At 43.5% G+C, this 27,621-nt stretch overlaps 1 protein-coding gene across 5 annotated transcripts in view; it reads left to right on the top strand.

The window, feature by feature from the left end:
* RAB30 (RAB30, member RAS oncogene family) overlaps window positions 1–12,342 on the top strand; it is a 156,168-nt gene extending 143,826 nt beyond the window's left edge. For all 5 annotated transcript variants that reach the window (XM_056561296.1, XM_056561295.1, XM_056561297.1 and 2 more), the window contains 2 exons: window positions 4,889–5,072; window positions 7,993–12,342. In XM_056561296.1, the coding sequence (XP_056417271.1) occupies window positions 4,889–5,072; window positions 7,993–8,243 (435 nt within the window). In that variant the 3' untranslated portion in view covers window positions 8,244–12,342. The remainder of the gene's footprint in view (window positions 1–4,888; window positions 5,073–7,992) is intronic.
* Window positions 12,343–27,621: the final 15,279 nt, after the last annotated feature.

Below are 27,621 nucleotides of genomic sequence, written 5' to 3'. Positions count from 1 at the left end.
TTATTTTGTGTACAGTATAGCAGCACTGTTTATACAGTATAGTGGCGGTCTAGTATGTCTCTACTAGGGACCAGTATGCCAACTGCAAGACACAAAACATGTACATTATAATGGTTATATTTATGTGTATGGGATAGAGGTGGTATATACGGTATGTGTAAGATATCGTTGTACTATTTATTGTGTATGGGATAATGGTGTTATATACGTGTATAATATAGTTGTACTATTTATTGTGTATGGGATAATGGTGTTATATAGGTGTATGATATACTTGTACTATTTATTGTGTATGGGATAATGGTGTTATATAGGTGTATGATATAGTTGTACTATTTATTGTGTATGGGATAAGGGTGTTAGATATGTGTATGGTATAACAGTATTGTGTACAGTAGAGCAGCACTAGTATTTATACAGTATAGTGGTGCTATATGTGTGAATTATATAATGTTGATATTTATGTGTACGGTATAGAGATACATGGTTGTGGCTTGCCACTGTCCAACCTGGAGTAACAACCAGGCTCCTGCTGTAAGGGTCGGGATCAGACAAACCCATGATCCCAAATGTTTAACCTCTTAGATGCCACCAATCTAAGAGGGAGGGGGCTCTGTTATGGCCCAGTATTCCAATACACAGATCCAATAACCTCTACTAGGCTTTAGTAAACCACTATAGACAGTCATAGTGAGCCAGTTTGCTTCTACTGTAATGGCACATAATACAACACACAAGTCTAGTATGTCTCTACTAGGGACCAGTATGCCAATATGTAGGTCTAGTATGTCTCTACTAGGGACCAGTATGCCAATATGTAGGTCTAGTATGTCTCTACTAAGGACCAGTATGCCAATATGTAGGTCTAGTATGTCTCTACTAGGGACCAGTATGCCAATATGTAGGTCTAGTATGTCTCTACTAGGGATCAGTATGTCAATATGTAGGTCTAGTATGTCTCTACTAGGGACCAGTATGCCAATATGTAGGTCTAGTATGTCTCTACTAAGGACCAGTATGCCAATATGTAGGTCTAGTATGTCTCTACTAGGGACCAGTATGCCAATATGTAGGTCTAGTATGTCTCTACTAAGGACCAGTATGCCAATATGTAGGTCTAGTATGCCTCTACTAGGGACCAGTATGCCAATATGTAGGTCTAGTATGTCTCTACTAAGGACCAGTATGCCAATATGTAGGTTTGGTATGTCTCTACTAGGGACCAGTAAGTCAATATGTAGGTCTAGTATGTATCTACTAGGGACCAGTATGCCAATATGTAGGTCTAGTATGTCTCTACTAGGGACCAGTAAGCCATTATGTTGGTCTAGTATGTCTCTACTAGGGACCAGTAAGTCAATATGTAGGTCTAGTATGTATCTACTAGGGACCAGTAAGTCAATATGTTGGTCTAGTATGTCTCTACTAGGGACCAGTATACCAATATGTAGGTCTAGTATGTCTCTACTAGGGACCAGTAAGCCATTATGTTGGTCTAGTATGTCTCTACTAGGGACCAGTAAGTCAATATGTAGGTCTAGTATGTATCTACTAGGGACCAGTAAGTCAATATGTTGGTCTAGTATGTCTCTACTATGGACCAGTATGCCAATATGTAGGTCTAGTATGTCTCTACTAGGGACCAGTAAGCCATTATGTTGGTCTAGTATGCCTCTACTAGGGACCAGTAAGTCAATATCTAGGTCTAGTATGTCTCTACTAGGGACCAGTATATCAATATGTAGGTCTAGTATGCCTCTACTAGGGACCAGTATGCCAATATGTAGGTCTAGTATGCCTCTACTAGGGACCAGTATGCCAATATGTAGGTCTAGTATGCCTCTACTAGGGACCAGTATGCCAATATGTAGGTCTAGTATGTCTCTACTAGGGACCAGTATGCCCATATGTAGGTCTAGTATGCCTCTACTAGGGACCAGTATGCCAATATGTAGGTCTAGTATGTCTCTAGTAGGGACCAGTAAGCCAATATGTGGGTCTAGTATGCCTCTACTAGGGACCAATAAGCCAATATGTAGGTCTAGTATGTATCTACTATGGATCAGTATGCCAATATGTAGGTCTAGTATGTATCTACTAGGGATCAGTATGCCAATATGTAGGTCTAGTATGCCTCTACTAGGGACCAGTAAGTCAATATGTAGGTCTAGTATGTCTCTACTAGGGACCAGTTAGTCAATATGTAGGTCTAGTATGCCTCTACTAGGGACCAGTATGCCAAGATGTAGGTCTAGTATGTCTCTACTAGGGACCAGTATATCAATATGTAGGTCTAGTATGCCTCTACTAGGGACCAGTAAGCCAATATGTAGGTCTAGTATGCCTCTACTAGGGACCAGTATGCCAATATGTCGGTCAAGTATGGCTCTACAATGGACTAGTAAGTAAAAATGTAGGTCTAGTGTGTCTCTACTGGGGATCAGTATGCCAATATGTAGGTCGAGTATGCCTCTACTAGGGACCAGTATGCCAATATGTAGGTCAAGTATGCCTCTACAATGGACTAGTAAGTCAAAATGTAGGTCTAGTGTGTCTCTACTGGGGATCAGTATGCCAATATGTAGGTCTAGTGTGTCTCTACTGGGGACCAGTATGCCAATATGTAGGTCTTGTATGTCTCTACTAGGGATCAGTATGCCAATATGTAGGTCTAGTATGTATCTACTAGGGACCAGTATGCCAATATGTAGGTCTAGTATGCCTCTACTAGGGTCCAGGAAGCCAATATGTAGGTCTAGTATGCCTCTACTAGGGACCAGTATGCCAATATGTAGGTCTAGTATGCCTCTACTAGGGACCAGTAAGTCAATATGTAGGTCTAGTATGTATCTACTAGGGACCAGTAAGTCAATATGTTGGTCTAGTATGTCTCTACTAGGGATCAGTATGCCAATATGTAGGTCTAGTATGTATCTACTAGGGACCAGTATGCCAATATGTAGGTCTAGTATGCCTCTACTAGGGTCCAGGAAGCCAATATGTAGGTCTAGTATGTCTCTACTAGGGACCAGTATGCCAATATGTAGGTCTAGTATGCCTCTACTAGGGACCAGTAAGTCAATATGTAGGTCTAGTATGTATCTACTAGGGACCAGTAAGTCAATATGTTGGTCTAGTATGTCTCTACTAGGGACCAGTATGCCAATATGTAGGTCTAGTATGTCTCTACTAGGGACCAGTAAGCCATTATGTTGGTCTAGTATGTCTCTACTAGGGACCAGTAAGTCAATATGTAGGTCTAGTATGTATCTACTAGGGACCAGTAAGTCAATATGTTGGTCTAGTATGTCTCTACTAGGGACCAGTATGCCAATATGTAGGTCTAGTATGTCTCTACTAGGGACCAGTAAGCCATTATGTTGGTCTAGTATGCCTCTACTAGGGACCAGTAAGTCAATATGTTGGTCTAGTATGTCTCTACTAGGGACCAGTATGCCAATATGTAGGTCTAGTATGCCTCTACTAGGGACCAGTATGCCAATATGTAGGTCTAGTATGCCTCTACTAGGGACCAGTATGCCAGTATGTAGGTCTAGTATGCCTCTGCTAGGGACCAGTATGCCAATATGTAGGTCTAGTATGCCTCTACTAGGGACCAGTATGCCAATATGTAGGTCTAGTATGCCTCTACTAGGGACCAGTATGCCAATATGTAGGTCTAGTATGTCTCTACTAGGGACCAGTATGCCCATATGTAGGTCTAGTATGCCTCTACTAGGGACCAGTATGCCAATATGTAGGTCTAGTATGTCTCTAGTAGGGACCAGTAAGCCAATATGTAGGTCTAGTATGCCTCTACTAGGGACCAGTATGCCAAGATGTAGGTCTAGTATGTCTCTACTAGGGACCAGTATATTAATATGTAGGTCTAGTATGCCTCTACTAGGGACCAGTAAGCCAATATGTAGGTCTAGTATGCCTCTACTAGGGACCAGTATGCCAATATGTAGGTCAAGTATGCCTCTACAATGGACTAGTAAGTCAAAATGTAGGTCTAGTGTGTCTCTACTAGGGATCAGTATGCCAATATGTAGGTCTAGTATGTATCTACTAGGGACCAGTATGCCAATATGTAGGTCTAGTATGTCTCTACTAGGGACCAGTATGCCAATATGTAGGTCTAGTATGCCTCTACTAGGGTCCAGTATGCCAATGTATAGGTCTAGTATGTATCTACTAGGGACCAGTATGCCAATGTATAGGTCTAGTATGTCTCTACTAGGGACCAGTATGCCAATGTATAGGTCTAGTATGTATCTACTAGGGACCAGGAAGCCAATATGTAGGTCTAGTATGTCTCTACTAGGGACCAGTATGCCAATATGTAGGTCTAGATTTAAGGCAGTGTTTTTTCATTGTGCCTCCAGTTGTTGCAAAACTACAACTCCCATTATGCCCAGAGTTTTTGTTTTGCAACAGCTGGAGGTACACTGTTTGGAAAACACTGATTTAGGGCCCAATTTTCAGTTCTGCACACCATGTTTGAGTCATAAGTCCTTGATATAACCGGCGCCGGTGGGAACCGATAGGGATTGGTGTAATATTTGCTTGTTTTGATAAGATCCGGCCTGTTCTGCGCACATCTGAAAGGCGCCGCTTGTTGTTTTGCTGAGTGGCTCTAAATTGCTTTTTTATTTCTAAGAGTCGCTACAAATCTCGCAGCGTTCAGGCCGGAACAGCTGGATCGTATTATCGCGCTCGCTTTTTTTGTATTATAAATCTTGAAATGTGCGGAGGAGGACCTGGCAGCTGGATTCTGGGAGCTTTAGCCTGTTTCTGTATTTTTTAAGTATATTTTGTTGTCAAATTTGGAAATACTAATATTTATTGTTTCAAATGTTATTTGATTTATTTTTCGATCCCTTAGCTCCAGATATGGGACACCGCCGGGCAAGAGAGATTTCGTTCCATCACCCAAAGTTATTACCGCAGTGCCAATGCGTTGATCTTAACCTATGATATAACCTGCGAGGAATCTTTCCGTTGCCTTCCAGAATGGCTGCGGGAAATCGAACAATACGCTAACAATGAAGTCATCACTGTGCTTGTGGGTAAGTCGGGACGGTTTAACCATGAAATTGCCAAATATCCGGTGCGAAACTACAACTCCCAGCATGCCCACATATGCTTTATATCCTTAACCCCCCACAATTATTTCTTAATCAATTTGCTAATTAGTGAATCTTTCCAAAAGGCTGTATTCACATGGTGCAGTTTTTCCGAGTTAGTGATGTTTTTTTTTTCCACCTGCAATTTTATTTTAAAGGAATACTCTGGCGAAAAACATCTTATCCCCTATCCAAAGAATAGGGGATAAGATGTCTGATTACGGGGGTCCCGCTGCTGAGGGGACCCCTGCGATCTCCGGGCCGGCAGTGGCGGCGTCCGGAACACGGAAGCTTGGAGCTTCCGTGTTCGTGACATCACGCCACGCTAGCAACGGGATCCCCGCAATCAGACATCTTATCCCCTATCCTTTGGATAGTGGATAATATATTTTTCGCCGGAGTACCCCTTTAAAAGACATATATAATGCCCAAAAACTTATCCTCTATGGGGGAGATTGATCAAAACCTGCCCAGAGGAAAAGTTGCTGAGTTGCCCATAGCAACCAATCAGATCGCTTCTTTCATTTTCAGAGGCCTTTTCAAAAATGAAAGAAGCGATCTGATTGGTTGCTATGGGCAACTCAGAAACTTTTCCTCTGGACAGGTTTTCATAAATCTTCCCCTATAAGTTTTAGATTGCGTGGGGTCGGCCACTGTTACCCCTGGGATCTCCTGCACAGACCCCCTGCTCTCCCTGGGAACAGGGCGTGCCGTCCTCCGCACAAGGGGATACGTTTTTGGGTATGATATATCTCCCTTCATTTTGCAGCAAAAATGGTGCGACACTACCGCAATTGTGCCAAAATCGCTTCTTTAATTTTTAAAAAGGCCTCTGAAAATGAAAGAAGCGATCTGATTGGTTGCTATGGGCAACTCAGCAACTTTTCCTCTGGACAGGTTTCAATAAATCTCCCCCGAGACTGAGACTGCTCTTTTTAAAGGGGTAGTCCAGTGGTGAAAAACTTATCCCCTATCCTAAGGATAGGGGATAAGTTTGAGATCGCGGGGGGTCCGACCGCTGGGGCCCCCTGCGATCTCCTGTACGGAGCCCCGACAGCCCGCGGGAAGGGGGCGTGTCGACCTCCGCACGAGGCGGCGGCTGACACGCCCCCTCAATACATCTCACTGGCAGAGCCGGAGATTGCCGAAGTCAGCGCTTCGGCTCTGCCATAGAGTTGTATTGAGGGGGCGTGTCGGCCGCCGCCTCGTGCGGAGGTCGACACGCCCCCTTCCCGCGGGCTGTCGGGGCTCCGTACAGAAGATCGCAGGGGGCCCCAGCGGTCGGACCCCCCGCGATCTGCAACTTATCCCCTATCCTTAGGATAGGGGATAAGTTGCTCACCACTGAATCACCACTGGACTACTCCTTTAAGTCTACCCCTGGCTTTGTGTTCAGTCAGTATAAAAAAACTGAATGGGTGAACACACCCTGAGGCCACTCACAGTTAACTAAGTCATTTGTTTTTTACCCATAAAGTGTAAGAAAATAGGCTAAAAATGAAAAGATTTCGTTGTCATTATAATAATTCCATTGTAGTCTCGCCTGATGTAAAATATAGGCCATAGTTTTAAATATCATTACATTCATTGCCATGTCGTTTTCTGCAGCCAACTTTGCTAACCAAAAAAAAATAGATTTTTATGCAAAAAACTGCTAAAAACTGCCGAAAATGTAAATAATAGGGACATGTCTAAAGGTTTTATTGTTTTGCTCTGTGCCTAAGAGACCTGGATGGCCCCATAGACTTACATTTTGAGTCCATCCAGGTTGCATGACACAGACACTGGAGAGAACACGTTAAGCAAGCGCTTCCTCCAGCTCATCGTCGTGATGGTCTGTGATCTGAACACTCAGACCCGAATGATAAAAACTTTTGACTTTAAAGAGTACCTATTACTTTCACAGACCGTGGACGTGTCATAGGGTCAGATCCCCACCGATCACTGAAACAGTCTGAACAGTTTCATAGGGATTCATAGAAAGTCTATGAAACTCTTTCTGAGGGGAGCTGAGCAGAAGCAAAGGGCCAAAGGACTCTAACAGGGTACTTCTGCCTTTTTGAGTCAGCGAATCATGGGGAATTGGGGGGGGGGGGGGGGAGGGGGGAGATGTTGGGTTATTAGAACCCAGACCCCATTGATTAAAACTTCTGACATGTCACTATGAAATGTAAAAAAATAATAGGTATTCTTATAAAGGGATACTCCACCCATAGACATCATATCCCCTATCCAAAGGATAGGGGATAAGATGTCTGATTGCGGAGGTCCCACGCTGGAGACCTCCGCGATCTCACTGTTGCACCTGGCGTTCGCTAAGAGCGTCGGGTGCAGTGCCGGAGGCTCGTGACGTCACTGCCACGCCCTCTCAATGCAAGTCTATGGGAGGGGGCGTGACATCGTCACGCCCCCTCCCATAGACTTGCATTGAGAGGGCGTGGCAGTGACGTCACGAGCCTCAGCCCGCATCGCCAGTCATCCGGCATGGAGCAAAGTGCTCTCCGTGCACCGGATGTCTGGGGTGCCGCAGCCGAGATTGCGGTGGTCCCCAGCGACGGGACCCCCCACGATCAGACATCTTATCCCCTCTTCTTTGGATGGGGGATAAGATGTCTAGGGGTGAAGTACCCCTTTAAGACTTACTCATCTTTTCTCCCTTGAACCCTCAAAGTTCTAGATCAAATAAGAATACAGTAGATAGATCGACCAACAGTTGCTTGGTGATCATTTCAGAATATTTTGTTAGTAAAAACAATTCCATCTTAATAAAGGATGTCATGTCTTGGGAGTTTTGTTCCGGACACTTCCGACTGACAAGTTTACAAACATTTCATCACGCTTTGTTATCTACCTATAATTACAGGGAACAAGATCGACCTGGCAGAGAGAAGGGAAGTCTCCCAACAAAGAGCTGAAGAATTTGCCGGAACCCAAAACATGTATTACCTAGAAACTTCTGCCAAAGAGTCGGACAACGTGGAGAAACTTTTCCTGGACTTAGCGTGCCGCCTCATCAGCGAGGCCCGGCAAAACGCCTTGGTGAACAATGTAGACTCCTCTTTACCGGGAGAAGGGAAAACCATCAGTTACTTGAACTGTTGTAATTTCAACTAGTGGACCGGAAAAAGCAAAAAAAACAAACAAAAACAAACATTCACTATGGGCTGAAGGCCTTTTTGCCAGATGGTTTCCCTCTGGTTGATGTTGCTACATTTCTGGCCATGGCGAGCAGAGGACCAATACGGAGGTCACCAAAGTTTGGTGGTGGGGGCGGCCAAGAGTAGGACACAAAGTTGTGAGTCCTGTCGACAAGTCTTGGGTACAACTTGGAGCATAAAACCCCATATATAACGTGCTGCATACTACGATGGGTTTATGTTCAACCTTTTTTGTTTTCCTTTATAGTAGATAAAAAACAGCATCTTCAAGGGAGCAGAAGACAACCGCCCTAGTAGGTCTATGAGGCTATAACTGAACAGAGAACTTTTTGTAACTTTATTATACTTATTTGGAATGCTAGCTCTAATGTTAATGCAACTTTTTGAGACAGAGGTCGATCAATTGTCCCAACCGGGAACTCGGATTCCTTACATTTTATTAATTTCCAATGGACAGTGATGGCAGGAAGGGCAATCTTCATTGACTATCTCCACAAAAGAATGAACGTTGACCCTTATTTTGCATTTTATAACCCTTTAAGATCTCCAGCGTTGAATCTTAGCTGCCAGTATCGATCTATATTTTGCCAAAATATCCTTTTGTGAACGGTTTTCAGTAGAGAATCCACTGCGTGTACAAAAATATCATCTTACAGAACAAATACGGGATTGGACGGGGGTGGGTGGGATATTAGCATTTAATGGTTTTACAGGGTAGGGCCTACCTAGTCATGTCTGTAGAATTTTGCAAGCGGAATATGCACTGTAACCTATAGCATTGGGTCTTTTTTACTATTTCACAATGGCATCCCCCTTTCGAAAAAATGAATAAACACATGTCTGGGCTTCGCTTTCCACCACCTTTATAGAGGAAATATTTATCTGCATGGTTTGGTGATATTACAAATATAAACTTTAGCAGTACGGGAAACTATAAATATTTTCTCCATAGGCTACCATATAGCCTTACAGGCCAACAAATAGCCTATATGCTTAAGTATATAGCTTTAATTATATAGGTTCATAGGTTATCATGGTCATGTCGTACTAGGCCTCAGGCTTCATAACCTGCCATACACCACAATGACTTTTAGACCCATGTGACCCCCCACCCATCGCTTAGACGTAACATACCATGTGACATTGACTCATTTGTCCTCTAGGCTCCAGTTTTCGTAAGCTCATTAGCCACCAAAGATTCTTTTCATTCATTTATATTGAAAAAACTTATTCGGGGGCGTTGTACAGAAATCTCTCATCTTGGTCCCTATCTTCATTGAAAGATCTAAATTTTATATTAGTATGCTTTTGGAGTATGGCACAAAATTGGAGTACCTGGAGGAAACTCATGGGAACAGAGGGAGAACATACAAACTCTATGTAGAAGTTGCCCTTGTTCTCATTCGAACCCAGCAGCAAAGTGCTACAAAGCGACCTTGGTAACCACAGAGCCACTATGTTTAGGGTCTAGAGCCTCATAATGATATGACATTCATATGATTTTAGGCCTATGGGACACCAAAAATTCATCTAGGTTATGGTCTAAACATAAGTCTTTAGAAGTCTTCTAAGACTCCACCACTGATTCATATGTCTTTTAGGCCTCAAATGCCATAGGCCACCATAGATATATAGTATGTGTCTCCAGAAGTCTTGCAGAACTTAAAAGGGTACTCTGCCTCTAGACATCTTATCCCCTATTCAAAGGATAGGGGAGAAGATGTCTGATTGCGGGGATCCTGCCGATGGGGACCCCCGCGATCTCCCTGCTGCACCCAGCATTTGTTTTGAGTAGTGGTTCTAAACCTGGGGTGCAAGTACCCCCAGGTGTACTTAGCAGTTCTCCAGGGGGTACTTGAAAAAAAAATCAGTAATGGCAGCCACTGGTTACTGGTCTGGGCCACTTTGAAAGAAATGGTAGGCTGACGTCACTGCACTGAGGCGCGGAGCAGGAGGACAGAGAAGGGGAAGTGCGGGCATCGGGCTGCTGTGGGCAGGAACTACCATCAGCTTTGTTGCTCCACTGCCCCTGCAGACCGGGGACCTACTGCTATGAACCATAGCATTAGGTCCCCTGACCAGAGGAGCAGTGGAGCACAAAAGTGGGACAGTATGGCGGCCTACAACTATATATGGGGACAGTATGATGGCCTACAACTATATATGGGGGCAGTTTGGGGACCTACAGCTATATTTGGGGGCACAGAGGGGGCCTTAAAACTTTATGGTGACGCAAAGTGGGTACTGTTACTGTGTGTGACAATATACATGGGGAGTTTGTAAATAGGTGGGTATTGTACTGCAGAAAGAAGCCTAAAATATTTGTTTGGCTGGTTCTGTGGAGAAGTCTTAATGGCGGTCTAGGCCAGATAGTGAAGAAAACAACTCCGGTTAGAGAAGACGTCACCTGTAAATCAGGGGACTGGGGAGATAGGGAGAGGAACAGGGGGCTGGTTATAGTGGAAAGTAAAGCATAGGAATTATACTATAATCTTTACAAAATGTCTCTAATATAGGGGTACAGTTTTTTGGGACTGGGCTGTCAAGGGGTACTCAGGCAAAAAAGTTTGAGAACCACTGATTTAGAGCATCGGGTTCAGCGTAGGAGGCTCGTGATATTACGGCCATGCCCCCTCAATGCAAGTCTAAGGGAGGGGGCGTGACGCCCCCTCCCATAGACTTGCATTGAGGGGGCATGGCCGTGATGTCACGAGCCTCCGCCCCGCATCGCCAGTCATCCGGCACGGAGAGAATTTTGCTCCGTGCACCGGATGTCCAGGGCAACCGAGATCGCGGGGAACCCCAGTGATGCGACCCCCACAATGAGACATCAAATGATACGGTCTAGGGGAGGAGTACCCATTTAACCTTCAAAGGCCCAAAAACCATCACTGATTCACGTCTTCTAGGCTCAGTCATCTTAAACCACCACTGAGTCATGCGTATTCATATGTTGTTAGCTTATGTGACATCGTAGACCGTATTTGAAGGTTCATAAGCCACCATTGAGCCATATATCTTCCTAAATCTTCTAGGCCTTGTTATTATAATCTACTACTAATTTTTATGTCTTTATATGTTTTAGATAGGCCTTTGTGTTGCCACATATCATATGTCTTCTAGGCTTCAATCTTCATTGGCCGCCATTGATTCATACGTCTCCTATGTCTTCTAGGCCCCAATCTTCATTGGCTGCCATTGATTCATACGTCTCCTATGTCTTCTAGGCTTCAATCTTCATTGGCCGCCATTGATTCATAAGTCTCCTATGTCTTCTAGGCTTCAATCTTCATTGGCCGCCATTGATTCATACGTCTCCTATGTCTTCTAGGCCCCAATCTTCATTGGCTGCCATTGATTCATATGTCTCCTATGTCTTCTAGGCTTCAATCTTCATTGGCCGCCATTGATTCATAAGTCTCCTATGTCTTCTAGGCTTCAATCTTCATTGGCCGCCATTGATTTATACGTCTCCTATATCTTCTAGGCTTCAATCTTCATTGGCCGCCATTGATTCATACGTCTCCTATATCTTCTAGGCCGCCATTGATTCATACGTCTCCTATATCTTCTAGGCCCCAATCTTCATTGGCCACCATTGATTCATACGTCTCCTATATCTTCTAGGCCCCAATCATCCTAAGTCTTCATTGGCTTATAAGGCACGTGACACCATAAATTCTTATGTCTTGTAGGCATCAGGTATTCATTTTCGAATATGATATCACAGATTCACGTCTTCATGTTTGACGTTTCTCAGTGTATCCCATTGGCTCAACAGCTTTGTATGACCACGATTCAGCGATAAACTTCTGGGCTTTGTATGTAGAAGCCATTTGGTTGCTGTGGATCCATTATTACCCCATAACTTAATGTCTAACATGTGTGAGCTGCATATTTCATGGCACTAACCAAAGCGATACCGAGACGATACCAAGGACTCTGTAGGCCTTTTGATTCCACCACTCAAAAAATGTTTATCTCCATCTTAAAGGGGTACTCCAGTGGAAATTTTTTTTTTTAAATCAGCTGGTGCCAGAAAGTTAAAGGGGTTATCCAGGAAAAAACTTTTTATATATATATATATATATATATATATATATATATATATATATATATATATATATATCAACTGGCTCCAGAGAGTTAAACAGATTTGTAAATTACTTCTATTAAAAAATCTCAATCCTTTCAGTACTTATGAGCTTCTGAAGTTAAGGTTGTTCTTTTCCGTCTAACTGCTCTCTGATGACACGTGTCTCGGGAGCCGCCCAGTTTAGAAGCAAATCCCCATAGCAAACCTCTTCTAATCTGGGCGGTTCCCGAGACACGTGTCATCAGAGAGCACTTAGACAGAAAAGAACAACCTTAACTTCAGAAGCTCATAAGTACTGAAAGGATTAAGATTTTTTAATAGAAGTAATTTACAACTCTGTTTAACTTTCTGGAGCCAGTTGATATATCTAAAAAAGTTTTTTCCTGGAATACCCCTTTAAACAGATTTGTAAATTACTTTTATTAAAAAATCTTAATCCTTCCAGTACTTTTCAGCTGCTATATGCTCCACAGGAAGTTCTTTTCTTTTTGAATTTCCTTTCTGTCTGACCACAGTGCTCTCTGCTGAAACCTCTGTCCGTGTCAGGAACTTTCTAGAGCAGGAGAGGTTTGCTATGGGGATTTGCTCCTACTCTGGACAGTTCCTGACATGAGCAGAGGTATCAGCAGAGAGCAGTGGTCAGACAGAAAGGAAATTAAAAAAGAAAATAACTTCCTCTGTAGTATACAGCAGCTGATAAGTACTGGAAGGATTAAGATTTTCATATAGAAGTAATTTACAAATCTGTTTAACTTTCTGGCACCAGTTGATTAAAAAAAATAAAAATAAAATCCACTGGAGTACCCTTTTAAACTATAATACTGTGCAGACCCCAAACCCCCTGCCTTAGTGGAACTTAGAACCATATTACTGTTGGTTATTTGGTCAGAATCGAATCAAAGATGGAAAGTCAGAAGACCTATGCAATGCTCTGCCTCCATGAGAATTTTTTAAACATTTTTTGTAATTTAATTAAATTAATGTCAATGGAAAACAGAGAATAAAATGCAGTTTCTCGCTTTGGTAAAGGATTCAGAAGGGACTACCTGAAGTGTTGTAGGTTCCTGGGACAGGTTTTTGTTGACTACATCTCTATGAGCTAGGCCGAGAGCTGCCGCGATGTGCGAGATCGCAGTGTGTCTGCTCATAGCTGCTCAGGCACATGTAAAGGCACCATACAGAGGTCCTTTAGCGGCGGATCCGCAGTGAAATACGCGCGGAAAATCCGTTCGTCTGAACGTACCCTTGAGCAGGATTTTCTGCCGATAAGAGTCTGAGGCTTCCTAAACTTCAAATTCATCTCTAGTATGGCCCCCTTTAGTTTTTGAAACTAGTGGTCGAGCATATACCCCGTACCTTCACCAGGAACTAGGGTTGCCGAAAAATACCGGCCATGCTAATTTGCATAATTAATTATATATGCGTGACATCACAGGATACACATATGCGGGGTAAATTTTGTCCTATTCTAACTTTTTAATTTCTCCTTATATGGGCTAATTTTGTGCGCCCTGATCTGTAGTTTTTAACAGTATCATTTTTGTTTTGATGTGACCTTTTGATGGTTTTTTTTAAACATTTTTTTTTATTAAATTCGGGACTTGCAGTTAGTTACTAACTACAACTCCCAGCATGCCCTGATACAGCCTGTGGCTCAGCAGCTGCCCCAAACGAAAACTACAACTCCCAGCATGTTGGACTATATAGTAGTGCTGGGCGGGATGACCAAAAAATGTGTATCACGGTATTTTTCAAACTCATGGCGGTTCCACGGTATTTGGCGGTATTTTATTTTTTTATTTTTATTTTTTCACTCATTTCCCCCCTTAACTCCATACTCTCCCCCCCCCCCCCCTTCCTCTCGAAGGAATTATCAGCCACAGTGCGCTGGGAAACTAATCATATATGACCCACGGGCGCTGTCCTGCTTTCCATCCCCCCCACCGAAAGAATGAACTATCAGCCGCAGCACTGTCCCCACATCGGGGAACTAATCATGTTACCCGCAGGCGCTGCTCTCCTGTGAGCGGCCGTGCTGGAAATGAATAAGTTGTGAGGCGCAGGACGGAGAACGGAAGCCGTCACCTCCCCCTGCAAGCGCTGAAATCCAGTGGGCCGCGGGCGCTGCAGAACTTCTGATCAGGAGTTCTGCAGTGCCCGCGGCCCACTGGCTTTCAGCGTAACGTACAGAAAAAAAAACACCAGTTTTCGGTATGAACCGGTATATCGCCCGGTAGCATCTAGTATAGGTCAACGTTTCCCAATCAGGGGTGCCTCCAGCTGTTGCAAAACTACAACTCCCAGCATGCCCGGACAGCCGTTGGCTGTCCGGGCATGCTGGGAGTTGTAGTTTTGCAACAGCTGGCGGCGCTCTGGTTGGGAAACGCTGCTATAGTACATGGTGCAACATTCCGGGAGTTGGAGGATTGGTTGGATATATAGCGGCCTTTGCATTGCCGGTATTTTTAATATAAAAATAACAACAGGGTGGCCAAAACACCGGTAAAATGCCATCCGGATGGCAACCCTACCAGGAACTGGTGGATGTATTCTCTCAAAAAATGTGCACCCATGTAAGAACTGGCGCACCCCTCTTCTATAACGCATAAGTTGACCATGTTTCCTCCATAATAACTTGTGGTCACCTAGGAAACAAAGATGTAGGTGCGGCCTAACACGCTCGGCACCTAAGTCCCCAATTACAAATTCGGAACCTTTGGGGGAGATTTATCAAAACCTGTGGAGAGGCAACGTTGCCCAGTTGCCCATAGCAACCAATCAGCTCGCTGCTTGCATTCTTAACAAGGCCTGTGAAAAATGAAAGAAGCGATCTGATTGGTTGCTATGGGCAACTGGTCAACTTTGCCTCTCCATAGGTTTCGATAAATCTCCCCAGTGTTTTTTACCTGTAAGTCCACTAAGTTGTGACCATTCATCCAGCGTCAACACCTTTAGCCAGAACCCAAGATGTTCTCACATTAGGGCGATTAAAGGGGGTTATCCAGGGAAAAACTTTTTTATATAATATATATATATATATATATATATATATATATATATATATATATATATATACTGGCTCCAGAAAGTTAAACAGATTTGTAAATTACTTCTATTAAAAAATCTTAATCCTTTCAGTACTTATGAGCTTCTGAAGTTTAGGTTGTTCTTTTCTGTCTAAGTGCTCTCTGATGACACGTGTCTCGGGAACCGCCCAGTTTAGAAGAGGTTTGCTATGGGAATTTGCTTCTAAACTGGGCGGTTCCCGAGACACGTGTCATCAGAGATTACTTAGACAGAAAAGAACAACCCTAACTTCAGAAGCTCATAAGTACTGAAAGGATTAAGATTTTTTAATAGAAGTCATTTACAAATCTGTTTAACTTTCTGGAGCCAGTTGAAAACTTTATTTATTTTATTTTTTTTTAAATCGACTGGTGCCAAAAAGTTAAACACATTTGTAAATGACTTCTATTTAAAAATCTTAATCCTTCCAGTACTTATCAGCTGCTGTTATGATCCACAGGAAGTTCTTTTCTTTTTGAATTTCCTTTCTGCCTGACCACAGTGCTCTCTGCTGACACCTCTGTCCATTTTAGGAACTGTCCAGAGTAGGAGCAAATCCCCATAGAAAACCTCTCCTGCTCCGGACAGTTCCTGACGTGGACAGAGGTGTCAGCAGAGAGCACTGTGGTCAGACAGAAAAGAACTTCAAAAAGAAATGCACTTCCTGTGGAACATACAGCAGCTGATAAGTACTGGAAGGACTAAGATTTTTAAATAGAAGTAATTTACAAATCTGTTTAACTTTCTGGCACCAGTTGATTTAAAAAAAAAAAAAAAGTTTTCCAGTGGAGTACCCCTTTAAAGGATGAGGGCAAGACGTAAGCACTACCCATAGACTTACCCATGCATGGGCCCACCGCTCCTCTGACACCCTTTGCAGCATTGTCTTCCCGTCAGTGACTTCTTTTCTTACCTAACACCTGACATCGTCCAGAACATTAACCCCGTAATCATCTTTAGGACTCCAGAGCTTACATTGACCGATTTAACAGTAACAGAACGTGACGGACTCCGTGGAAAGGAGCGGCTCATTCCTTCGTATTATTTTGCATTTATTATGAATGTATTCGGTATGTATTTGTCTGTTCCTTAAGGCTGTATTATTTAGGAGCTTTGGATCACATTTTTTTTTTTTTATATATATAAATTAAAAAGAAAACACAATTAAATTTGTGAGGCCCTGGTAATGTCTGGTGTTGTTTCCTTTTTTTTAGTTTTTAGTTTTTTTTTAACTGCCTAGTATCAGGTAAAGCCAAAGGTTATAGAAGAAAAATGTGTGTGTGTGGGGGGGGTCCTACATTCAGGATCCTCATCTCTTCTCTTTCTCTAGATCAGAGGTCCCCAACCCAGTCTTTAAAGGAGTACTCCGCCCCTAGACATCTTATCCCCTATCCAAAGGACCCCGGCGATCGCGGCTGCGGCACCCCAGATATCCGGTGCAGGGAGCGAACTTCGCTCCGTGCCGGATGACTGGTGATGCGGTGCGGAGGCTCGTGACGCCACGGCCATGCCCCCCCAATGAGAGTCTATAGGAGTCACGCCCCCCCCCCCCTCCCATTGAGGGGGTGTGGCCTTGACGTCACAAGACTCCGGTGCTGCACCTGACGAGCTAAACGAACGCCAGTGCGCGGGGGTCCCGCCTTTGGATAGGGGATAAGATGTCTAGGGGCAGAGTACCCCTTTAAGGTCCACCAAGAGTTGAGTATTTGAATTTTTCACTGTTCTATTCCAATGGAGTAACTGAGAAAACTTGGAATGTTAGGGGACTTAGAGAACTGGGTTGAGGACCACTGCTCTAGAGTAGTGTTGGGCGCGAATATTCGCATTTCGAATTTTTATCGCAAATTTTCATTTTTTTCCGCATATGTGCACATTTGCATATTCCTTCTTTTCACTTGTGGGCCAATTAGAATGATGCAAATACACTTGTCAGAGGTTATCAACAACATCCCTAGCAACTAATAGTAAAGTTGCCCCCCCCCCCCCTCACTGTTTTCTTCAGCGAATATGCGAACGAATATGCTAAATTTGTGAATATAAGACAAATATTCGTCTATATATTCGCAAAATATCGCAAATTCGAATATGGGCAATGCTGCTCATCACTACTCTAGAGAACCTGAACTGTCCTGCGTTACAGTAACAGCCCACTGTAGTAAATGGGCACTGTGTTATGCATTTGCACTGTGTAATGCTCCATTTTTCCTCTAGAGGTGCTCTAGGCAAACTGAGCATCACCACCAATACTGGGAATAAGGGTGCATGCACACTACGTTTCTTAAGATACGGGACCGTATACGGCTGGGGAGAGGGGGGTGGAGAGTCGGGGGCGGGGCAACCGCACGCTGCCGTATGCGGTCCCGTATCTAATGTATTTCAATGAGCGATCAGAGTGAAACGCTGCCTCCGGTTGGCTCCGTTTTGCCCGGTATACGGTTTCCCGACCGTACCTAAAAACGCTGTTGACTAAGTTCGTAGGTCCGGTCGGGAAACCGTATACGGGCCAAAACGGAGCCGACCGGAGGCTCATTGAAATACATTAGATACGGGACCGCATATGGCAGCGTGCGGTTGCCCCGCCCCCGACTCTCTGCCCCCCTCTCCCCAGCCGTATACGGTCCTGTATCTTAATAAACGTAGTGTGCATGCACCCTAAGAGGATTTCCTTTCTTGTGGACTTTTGGGTATCAACGAATTCTGAAAATAAGTGGTGATGGAAAATCCTTAAAACATGCCTCCACCATAGTCTGTGAGCCTGGCCTTAGAAATGACTAAATAGGTATTTGCAATCATGTGCAAAGTCAACACAAAGCCTAAATCTGACGATCTATAAAAGTATATATATATATATATATATATATATATATATTATATATAAAATGGGTGAGTAAGAAAGGAAGGAATAGCACTACTTGCGATTAATTCAGAAATCACAGGGTTAAAATCCAGTCGAACAGCTCACACGGAGGCGGGTCTGAAAAAACAGTCAGCTATGGTGGGGCTGGGAAGATCCGAAACATAGGAGAAAATCAATCATTGGCCCAGATTTATCAAACTGCGTGAGGGAGAAAGTGGAGAGATTTTCCCACAGCAACCAATCACAGCTCAGCTTTCACTTTACCTCAGCTCCTTAGCTGAGCTGTGATTGGTTACTGTGGGAAATTCTCTCCACTTTTTCCCTCACACAGTTTGATAAATCTGGGCCAATGTGCATAGAAGATAAGCTCAAAAGCAAAATACCCGCACTCACCATTAGATTAGCGACAGCCGGCTCCTAGGAAAATATGATGGTTAGACCAACGGAACGGGGACCATGCTGTAACGGGCGCTCAGGAGCGCCCGTTACAGCATGGTCCCCGTTCCGTTGGTCTAACCATCATATTTTCCTAGGAGCCGCTGTCGCTAATCTAAGGGTGAGTGCAGGTATTTTGCTTTTGAGCTTATCTTCTATGCACATATATATATATATATATATATATTGTGACAAGGTGGCAAGCAAAGGGTGTATTTCCTTGGCTCACCCTGAAGAATCTCTCACCTGCTTCTTAAGTAATGAGGCAGCAGGGAAGGGAGGTGTATATAAGATGGAGACGCAGTCTAATCTGGGCTTTCCCTTGGAAACAGTAGGCTGGCTGTTAGAGGGGGAGACACACGGACCCTGTTTAGGTAACACGCAGGGCATGCTGAGAGTTATAGTCAGCGACCAGACGGTCTAGGACTTTATTTTTGTTCCTGTTTATGTTTTGTTTTTACCTGCAACCTGTGGAAATAAAGCTGGCGAGGAGCCGGACTTGTATGCGGAACTGTGGTCTGTGGTGTTATTGTGAGGAACACGTTCCGTGGTAAGTGACCAGGACGATCCCAGAGCTAATCCCCAAGACTGTTCGTTACAATATATACACAAATAAACATATATGTTGTTAGGCCGGGATAAGAGAAAACTCAGATTTTTACCCCCCTTAGATGCTACAGTCAATACTGACTGTGGTATCTAAGGAGCTTGACAGAGAGAGGGAGCTTACTCTGCCTATTAATTCCCTTGTAACGCGATCATACACTTAGGTATGTATGCATGCGCCCCAGCTTTCCCAGTCTCCTGAAGAGCTCCAATATGGCTGCTTTTACAAGACAGATATTCTCTTAGTGGGAATGGGAAAGCTCAAAACAAACCCTCCTATGGATCTGTAGATGGAAAATTTAAAGGCTCTTAAAGGGGTATTCCAGCCATAGATGTGGGATCCAAAGGATAATGGATAAGATGTCTGATCGTGGGGGTCCTGCCGCGATCTCGGTGCAGCAACCGGCATTCTGTGCCAGGCAGCTGCTGTTTTTGGGATTCGAGACGTAACGTCACGCCATGCCCCTCGTAACGTCTCGCCACACCTCCTCCATTCATGTCTATGGGAGGGGGCGTGTCGGCTGCCACCCCCCCTCCTATAGACATGACTGGAGGGGGCATGGCATGGCATGACGTTTCCAATACCGGAATGCTGGGTGCTGCAAGGAGATCGCGGCGGGCCCCCGATCCTTTTGGATAGGGGATAAGATGTCTATGGCCAAAATGAAACCGCTAAAAAAATAATAATAATAAAAACGCTGCGTCCTTTAGGGGTTAAGCATTTTTGTGTTGGTGGGGAGGTAGTAGACGATACAAGAATTCAAATGATTCTGCAATATGATTACATTATGAAAATTAAATATAAAAAAAAAAAAAAATCCATAAAGTTGTACCGAACCATCTAAACATTACCCATTATATATATGATCAGCGATAACGTTTCTCTCTTTTCTTTCGTAACAAGACGGAACCGATGACGCAGCCACCGCGGTAATGGGATCAATGTAACGTGCTGGACTCAGACACTCTCACGGTTAAATCCTATTTAAAGTTCTATTAGACTTATTTGCCGAAGCCGCCGCCGCCGCTCGCGAATACAAGAAGGATTCATTCCAGATCTCAGTGTCCATGAATATAAATGGAGCCGTGAACATTAAATAAATTGATCGTTACGGGGAAATGAGGCGACAAATTCTAATTGCGCACAGATAAGCGAATCCGTCACAGAGAGTCACATTTCCGATTCCTATAGTATGCGATTTACAATTAGGGTCAAGCGGAAAAATAAGGATATACAGAGAATAAGTCAGAACCATCATAAGAGGAGAGAACTGGAGGGTGGACCACCAAACATGTTCCTTTTGTCATACTGTCATCCAGTGTGTCTCTGTCCAAATCCCTTTCTGAAAGCAGCCCCCACCCTCCTGAGACACAGATCACATGGTTTCTGCCCTGCACTGACGAGTCATGCTTTCTTTTACTGGTGAAAGCTGGGAGGGATATGTGTGGTCTCAGACACTGAATCTCTCACTGCTGCTCAGAGCAGGAGGGTGGGGGCTTCTCTCAGAGAGTGAGCTAGATGGCAAAGAAGAGCTGCTACGATTCCTGGGAAATGATGGCTAGGAATATCAAGCAGTAAGAGAAGACCACAGGGGCCACAGGAGCCATGCATAGCAGGCAGGATCATTTACAGGAAACATATCCAGGTAGTGTTGTAGGCTTTGGAGCTTTTTTATTTGTATTCTTCCCTCCCTGGAGTACCCCTTTAAGTGTTGATTTGAATTAATGGGTTGTCTATGTCAGTGGTCCTTAACCCAGTCCTCAAGGCTCACCAACATTGGAATAGACCAGGGGTACTCCAGTGGAAAACATTTTTTTTATCAACTGGTGCCAGAAAGTTAAACAGATTTGTAAATTACTTCTATTAAAAAAATCTTTATCCTTCCAGTACTTATTAGCGGCTGTATATTACAGAGCAAGTTCTTTTGTTTTTGGATTTCTTATTTTTTTTCTGTCCACAGTGCTCTCTGCTGACACCTCTGTCTGTATCAGGAACAGTCCAGAGCAGCATAGGTTTGCTATGGGTATTGGCTCCTGATCTGGACAGTTCTTGAGACAGACAGAGGTGTCAGAAGAGAGCACCGTGGACAGAAAAAAGAAGAAATCCAAAAAGAAAAGAACTTTCACTGTAGTATTCAGCAGCTAATAAATACTGGAAGGATAAAGATTTTTTAATAGAAGTAATTTACAAACCTGTTTAACTTTCTGGCACCGGTTGATAAAAAAAAAAAAAGTCTTCACCGGAGTACCCCTTAAAATCCTGGACTGTTGTTGGCCTTGGGGACTGGGTTAGGGACCTCTGATCTAGACAAAAAATATGGATATACAAAATGTACGTCAGAACCATCATAAGAGGAGAGAACACCAAACATGTTCCTTTCGTAATTTGGTTCTTTACTATACCTAGGTTTTGGTCGTGAAGTATGCAATTCAGGTGCAACCTCTTGGAAGTTCCATGTAAGTCTATGGGACTTCTAGTGCATCTCCTGATCACTTTACTTTCAGGCTGCAGAGATTACCCAGGAGTTTTAAACATCCTCATGATAAACATGATAAAGTATGATTTAACTATTCAGCAGGTAGATGAAGAGAATGGTTAAGGTGGGGGCAAGGAGAGGCCGGGTGGGCCAAAGAAGGTTTATTGCGGGCTTAGACAAGAGTGAGGGGGAAGTAAATACATAAGTGCAGGGGCAGGGGGAGAGCGTGACAGCGCTGCTGCAGTGTGGAGTGCAGGGAGGACAAGCAGCCTATCACTGCTGGGGCTTCAGGAGACTGGGAAAACTGGTTAGAACACAGTATGCATGCCATCCAGCTTTTCTGAAGAGCTCCAATATTGCTGCTTTACCAGAAAGTTACACTCTTCAGAAAACTGGGAAAGCTGGGTGGCAGGCAGTACACAGTGCAAGGCTCACAATGCTTTCCCAGTTTTCCCCGTCTCCTCAGGAGATTATCTGTCTGATGAGGCAGTCATATTGCAGAAAGTGTTGAGCGGCATAGGCCATATTTGAATTCGCAATATTTCGCGAATATATAGACAAACATTCATCATATATTCGCAAAATTAGCGGCCTTTTTTTTTTTTTACTATGCGCCATAAAATTTGCATTCGCCATAAAATGCGCATTCGCAATATCGCGTGATCTTCAGCAAACATGATCATTCTCATTGGCCCACAAGCCACAATATGCCCACGAACTAGTCTGACACAGTAAATAGTATTGGAGCCTGGTTTAGACCACAAGCTGGAAGCGGGGAGGGATGATCACTGTGAAAAAAAAAAAAAAGTGAATATTCGTAATTGCGAATATATAGCGCTATATTCGCAAATATGCGATATTAGCGATAAATATTCCCATTGCGAATATTCGCGCCCAACACTAATTGCAGACAGTCACTTAGCTTCTGTATTTCCTGAAATGACATTGATTTAATTATTCATTAATTAGTTATTTTAAGGCGTGAAAATGCCTCCAACGAAACCTCTCCTACAAGATTTAGATACAAAAACCGGGCAATGCCACGTACTCAGCTTTTTATCAATGAGGTAGATATCCTACCACCAATGTACCAGTATAAAAGGATCCTGTAGTGGGACACTGCAGGGACAGCTGTTTCTGGCACAAACCATTATAAGAGGTTCTTACTTTATATATGCATTATTTTACCCCAGGGGCAGTGGCAGGTGGTTGCTACCTAGTTAGTTAATGTATTTTACACATTACAGGTACAGAGACCCCATTACCACACATTCCCTATAGAGGTTTATTGTTGGCCCCCAGTCGCCGTCCTCCATGGGATTACGATTCTTCCTGTGATACATGTGTCTCCTGTACTCAATAAATAAAGAAATAATAAGTTCTGGGTAACGCTGGAGATAAATCTGCTTACAATGTAGATTCGGCTCATTTTGGGCTCGGTGACAGGTTATTATTTCAGTCTGTAGTTGTTGCTCATTTCGCAGTATATGTAATGGGACGGCTGCTCAGTAATCACATCTCCCTGTAATACTCCTCTGTAGATGTATCGGGGCCCATCCTTCACTAAGGAAATGCGGAGGTTAATTATCTCTCCCCCCGATGCTCATCTATTCTACAACAAATGTCCCCATGATCTGCAAATCTGGGAAAACACGGCATCATTTAAAGGGGTACTCCGGTGGAAAACTATTTTTAATCAACTGGTGCCAGAAAATTAAACAGATTTGTAAATTACTTCTATTAAAAAGTCTTAATCCTTCCAATACTTATTAGCTGCTGAATACTACAGAGGAAATTCTTTTTTTTTTTTTGGAACACAGAGCTCTCTGCTGACATCATGACCACAGTGCTCTCTGCTGACATCTCTGTCCATTTTAGGAACTGTCCAGAGCAGTATATGTTTTCTATGGGCATTTTCTCCTACTCTGGACAGTTCTTAAAATGGACAGAGGTGTCAGCAGAGAGCACTGTGTTTGTGATGTCAGCAGAGAGCCCTGTGTTCCAAAAAGAAAATAATTTTCTCTGTAGTATTCAGCAGCTAATAAGTACTTGAAGGATTAAGATTTTTTTTTAATAGAAGTAATTTACAAATCTGTTTTTTAAAACTTTCTGGCACCAGTTGATAAAAAAAAAAGTTTTCCACCTGAGTACCCCTTTAAAGGGGTATTCGGCTTTAAAACTCTTATTCCCTATCCAAAGGAGGATATGATGTCTGATCCCAGGGGTCCTTCTGCTGAGACCCTCGCAATCTGGGTGCAGCCCTGTGCATTCTGTGCTGGTCACGTAGACGTGACATCATGGCCACGCCCCCCGTGATGTCCCGTCATGCCCCTCCATTCATGTCTATGGGAGGGGGCGTGGCGGCAGCCACGCCCCCTCCCATAGACATGAATGGAGGGGCTTGGCGTCACATCTCGGAGGCAGAATCCCAGGGATTGTACCGAGATCGCGGGGGTCCCATTGGCAGGAAATCCTTTGGAAAGGGGATGAGATGTCTAAAGCCGGAATACCCCTTTAAAGAGGTACTCTGGCAAACTAAACCCATAGCCCATCCTTTCCCATAGCCCCCCCCCCCCAAAAAAAAAGCTCCAAAGCCATCACACTACTTGGATATGTTCCCCGAAAATGATCCTACCTGATATGCAAGGCTCCTGTGGCCCCTCTTGTCTTCTCTCACTGCTGTATATTCTTTGCCATCCTTCCCTCCCCTTGTCTCATAGATATTACATTTCCCAGGAATTATTACAGCTCTTTCCTGCTGTCCAGCTCACTCACCGAGAGAAGCCCCCACCCTGCTGCTCTGAGAAATTCTAAATATCATTAATTAGCTATATAGAGCAGTTTTCCCTCTTTCAGTTGTCACTTGCAGGGAGTGAGGAAGATACGTCATACTGTCATCCAGTGTGTCTCTGTACAAATGCCTTTCTGAAAGCAGCCCCCACCCTCCTGAGAGACACAGAACATGTGGTTTCTGCCCTGCACTGACGAGTCAGGCTTTCTTTTATTGCTGAAAGCTGGGAGGAATATGTGTGGTCTCACACACTGAATCTGCTGTTTAGAGCAGGAGGGTGGGGGCTTCTCTCAGAGAGTGAGCTAGATGGCGAGAAGAGCTGTTATGATTCCTGGGAAATGTAGTATCTATGAGGCAAGAGGAGGGAAGGATGGCTAGGAATATCAAGCAGTAAGAGAAGACAACAGGGGCCACAGGAGCCTTGCATATCAGGCAGGACCATTTACATGAAACATATCCAGGTAGTGTGGAGGCTTTGGAGCTTTTTTATATGTATTCTTCCCTGGAGTACACCTTTTAAGTGTTGATTTAAATTAAAGGGGTACAAGTGGGAAACAAATGTTTTCAAATCAACTGGTGCCAGAAAGTTAAACATATTTGTAAATTACTTCTATATAAAAATCTGAAGCCTTTCAGTACTTCTCATCTGCTGTATACTACAGAGGAAGTTGTGTAGTTCTTTCCAGTCTGCCCCCAGTGCTCTTTGCTGACACCTCTGTCCATGTCAGGAACTGTCCAGAGCAGGAAAAGTTTTCTATGGGGATTTGCTTCTGCTCTGGACAGTTCCTGACACGGACAGAGGTGTCAGCAAAGAGCACTGTGGTCAGACTGGAAAGAACTACACAACATCCTCTGTAGCATACAGCAGCTAATACGTACTGGAAGGGTTAAAATTTTTAAATAGAAGTCATTAACTATTTTTTATGAACTTTCTGGCACCAGTTGATTAGGAAACATTTGTTTTCGACTTGAGTACTCCTTTAATGGGTTGTCTAAGTCAGTGGTCCTCAACCCAGTCCTCAAGGCTCACCAACATTGGAATAGAACAGGGAAACATTTTAATCCTGGACTGTTCGTGGCCTTGGGGACTGGGTTAGGGACCTCTGATCTAGACAATTGGAAACTGATTTGGCCCTTTGTAGGAAGGAGTTTTACAACCCTGTCCTAGTTGCAACCACAACATCTAGGCAAGTGGTCCCCAACCTAGTCCTCAATGCCCACCAACATTTTGGGTTTTAAAGGGGTACTCCCATGGTAAACTTTTTTTTTTTTTTTTTTTTTTTTAAATCAACTGGTACCAGAAAGTTAAACAGATTTGTAAATTACTTGTAAATCTTAATCCTTCCAGTACTTTTTAGGGACTTTATACTACAGAGGAAATGCTTTTGTTTTTGATTTCTCTTCTGTCACGACCACAGTGCTCTCTGCTGTCCATTTTAAGAACTGTGCAAAGCAGGATCCCATAGCGAACATATGCTGCTCTGGACAGTTCCTAAAATAGACAGCAGAGGTCAACAGAGAGCACTGTGGTCATGACAGAAGGGAAATCCACAAACAAAAGCATTTCCTCTGTAGTATACAGCTGCTAATAAGTACTGGAAGGATTAAGATTTTTTAATAGAAGTCATTTACAAAACAGTTTAACTGTTTGGCACCAGTTGATTGAAAAAAAAAAGTTTTCCACAGGAGTACCCCTTTAACAGTTACTTCATTGGAATAGAATAGGAAAAAATTAAAATCCTGGACTGTTGGTGGCCTCGAGGACCTCCGTTCTATGCACTACAAGACAGGACAGGTCCCAGAGACTTTTTGGTACCACTCTCTACTTTGGCCAGGAAATTAGGATTCTCACCTTGATTGACTCCAAATTCCCTAACAGAGTACATGGAAAATGTTTTTTTCTAAACTGGGAAACCCATTTGAAGACATTTTGCCACCATAGAAAGTAATTAAATATCCCTGGGTCAGTGGGGACTTCTAGGTCCTAGCACTCGGACCCCCTAAGATCATAATGTAAAGATGACTGCTAGTATTATAGTAGTGAATGGGGATTGGGGGAGTGGTTACAGCATGCTGCCCTGATCAGAACAATGCCATAGGCAGAGAAGCAGACAGGTAATGCATACAGGAGTGCTGCGGGAGAGGAATTGGCAGGGTGGAAGAACTGTAATGAAGACAGAGGAAATATTTTTGGTGGTAGTGGTGTTGTGAAGGTGTAGGTCAGTGTTTCTGCCTCCAGCTGTTGCAAAACTACAACTCCCAGCATGTCCGGACAGCCGAAGGCTGTCCGGACATGCTGGGAGTTGTAGTTTTGCAACAGCTGGAGGCACCCTGGTGGGGAAACACCGGAGAAGTTCAACTGCAATGCAGGAAAGACAGCAGTCCATCTCAGCAGAATCTAAATCCTCCAAGACGCAGACCTTACCCCCTCCAAGAATCCTTCATTAAACAGCCCGAACTGCAGACGCTGCACAACACCGGCCAGGACAATTGCCTGCGAGAACCGCAACCTCTACCGCCTGTGCTGCCTGAGTATTCCATATGTGATCTCCATTTACTGCGTAGGTGCCAGAAGAACACGGTGCACCAAGACGTGACAAACTCAATTCAGATAATGGGAACAGAAGGAACCTCCGAGATGTCTGCCTGAAATGAAAGATCACCTGGCTGTTGTGCTTAGATGTGAAGGCAAGGGATTATGGGAGATAAATGGACTAGTAACACAGGGGCAGTAATATAGTAATTATATTCTTGTATATAGGAGCAGTATTATAGTAGTTATATTCTTGTATATAGGAGCAGTATTATAGTAGTTATATTCTTGTATATAGGAGACAGTATTATAGTAGTTATATTCTTGTATATAGGAGCAGTATTATAGTAGTTATGTTCTTGTATATAGGAGCAGTATTATAGTAGTTATATTCTTGTATATAGGAGCAGTATTATAGTAGTTATATTCTTGTATATAGGAACAGTATTATAGTAGTTATATTCTTGTATATA

The sequence above is a fragment of the Hyla sarda genome, chromosome 2 (assembly GCF_029499605.1).
Source record: "Hyla sarda isolate aHylSar1 chromosome 2, aHylSar1.hap1, whole genome shotgun sequence".
Lineage (NCBI taxonomy): Eukaryota > Metazoa > Chordata > Amphibia > Anura > Hylidae > Hyla > Hyla sarda.
This window is presented reverse-complemented; position numbering and strand designations above follow the sequence as displayed.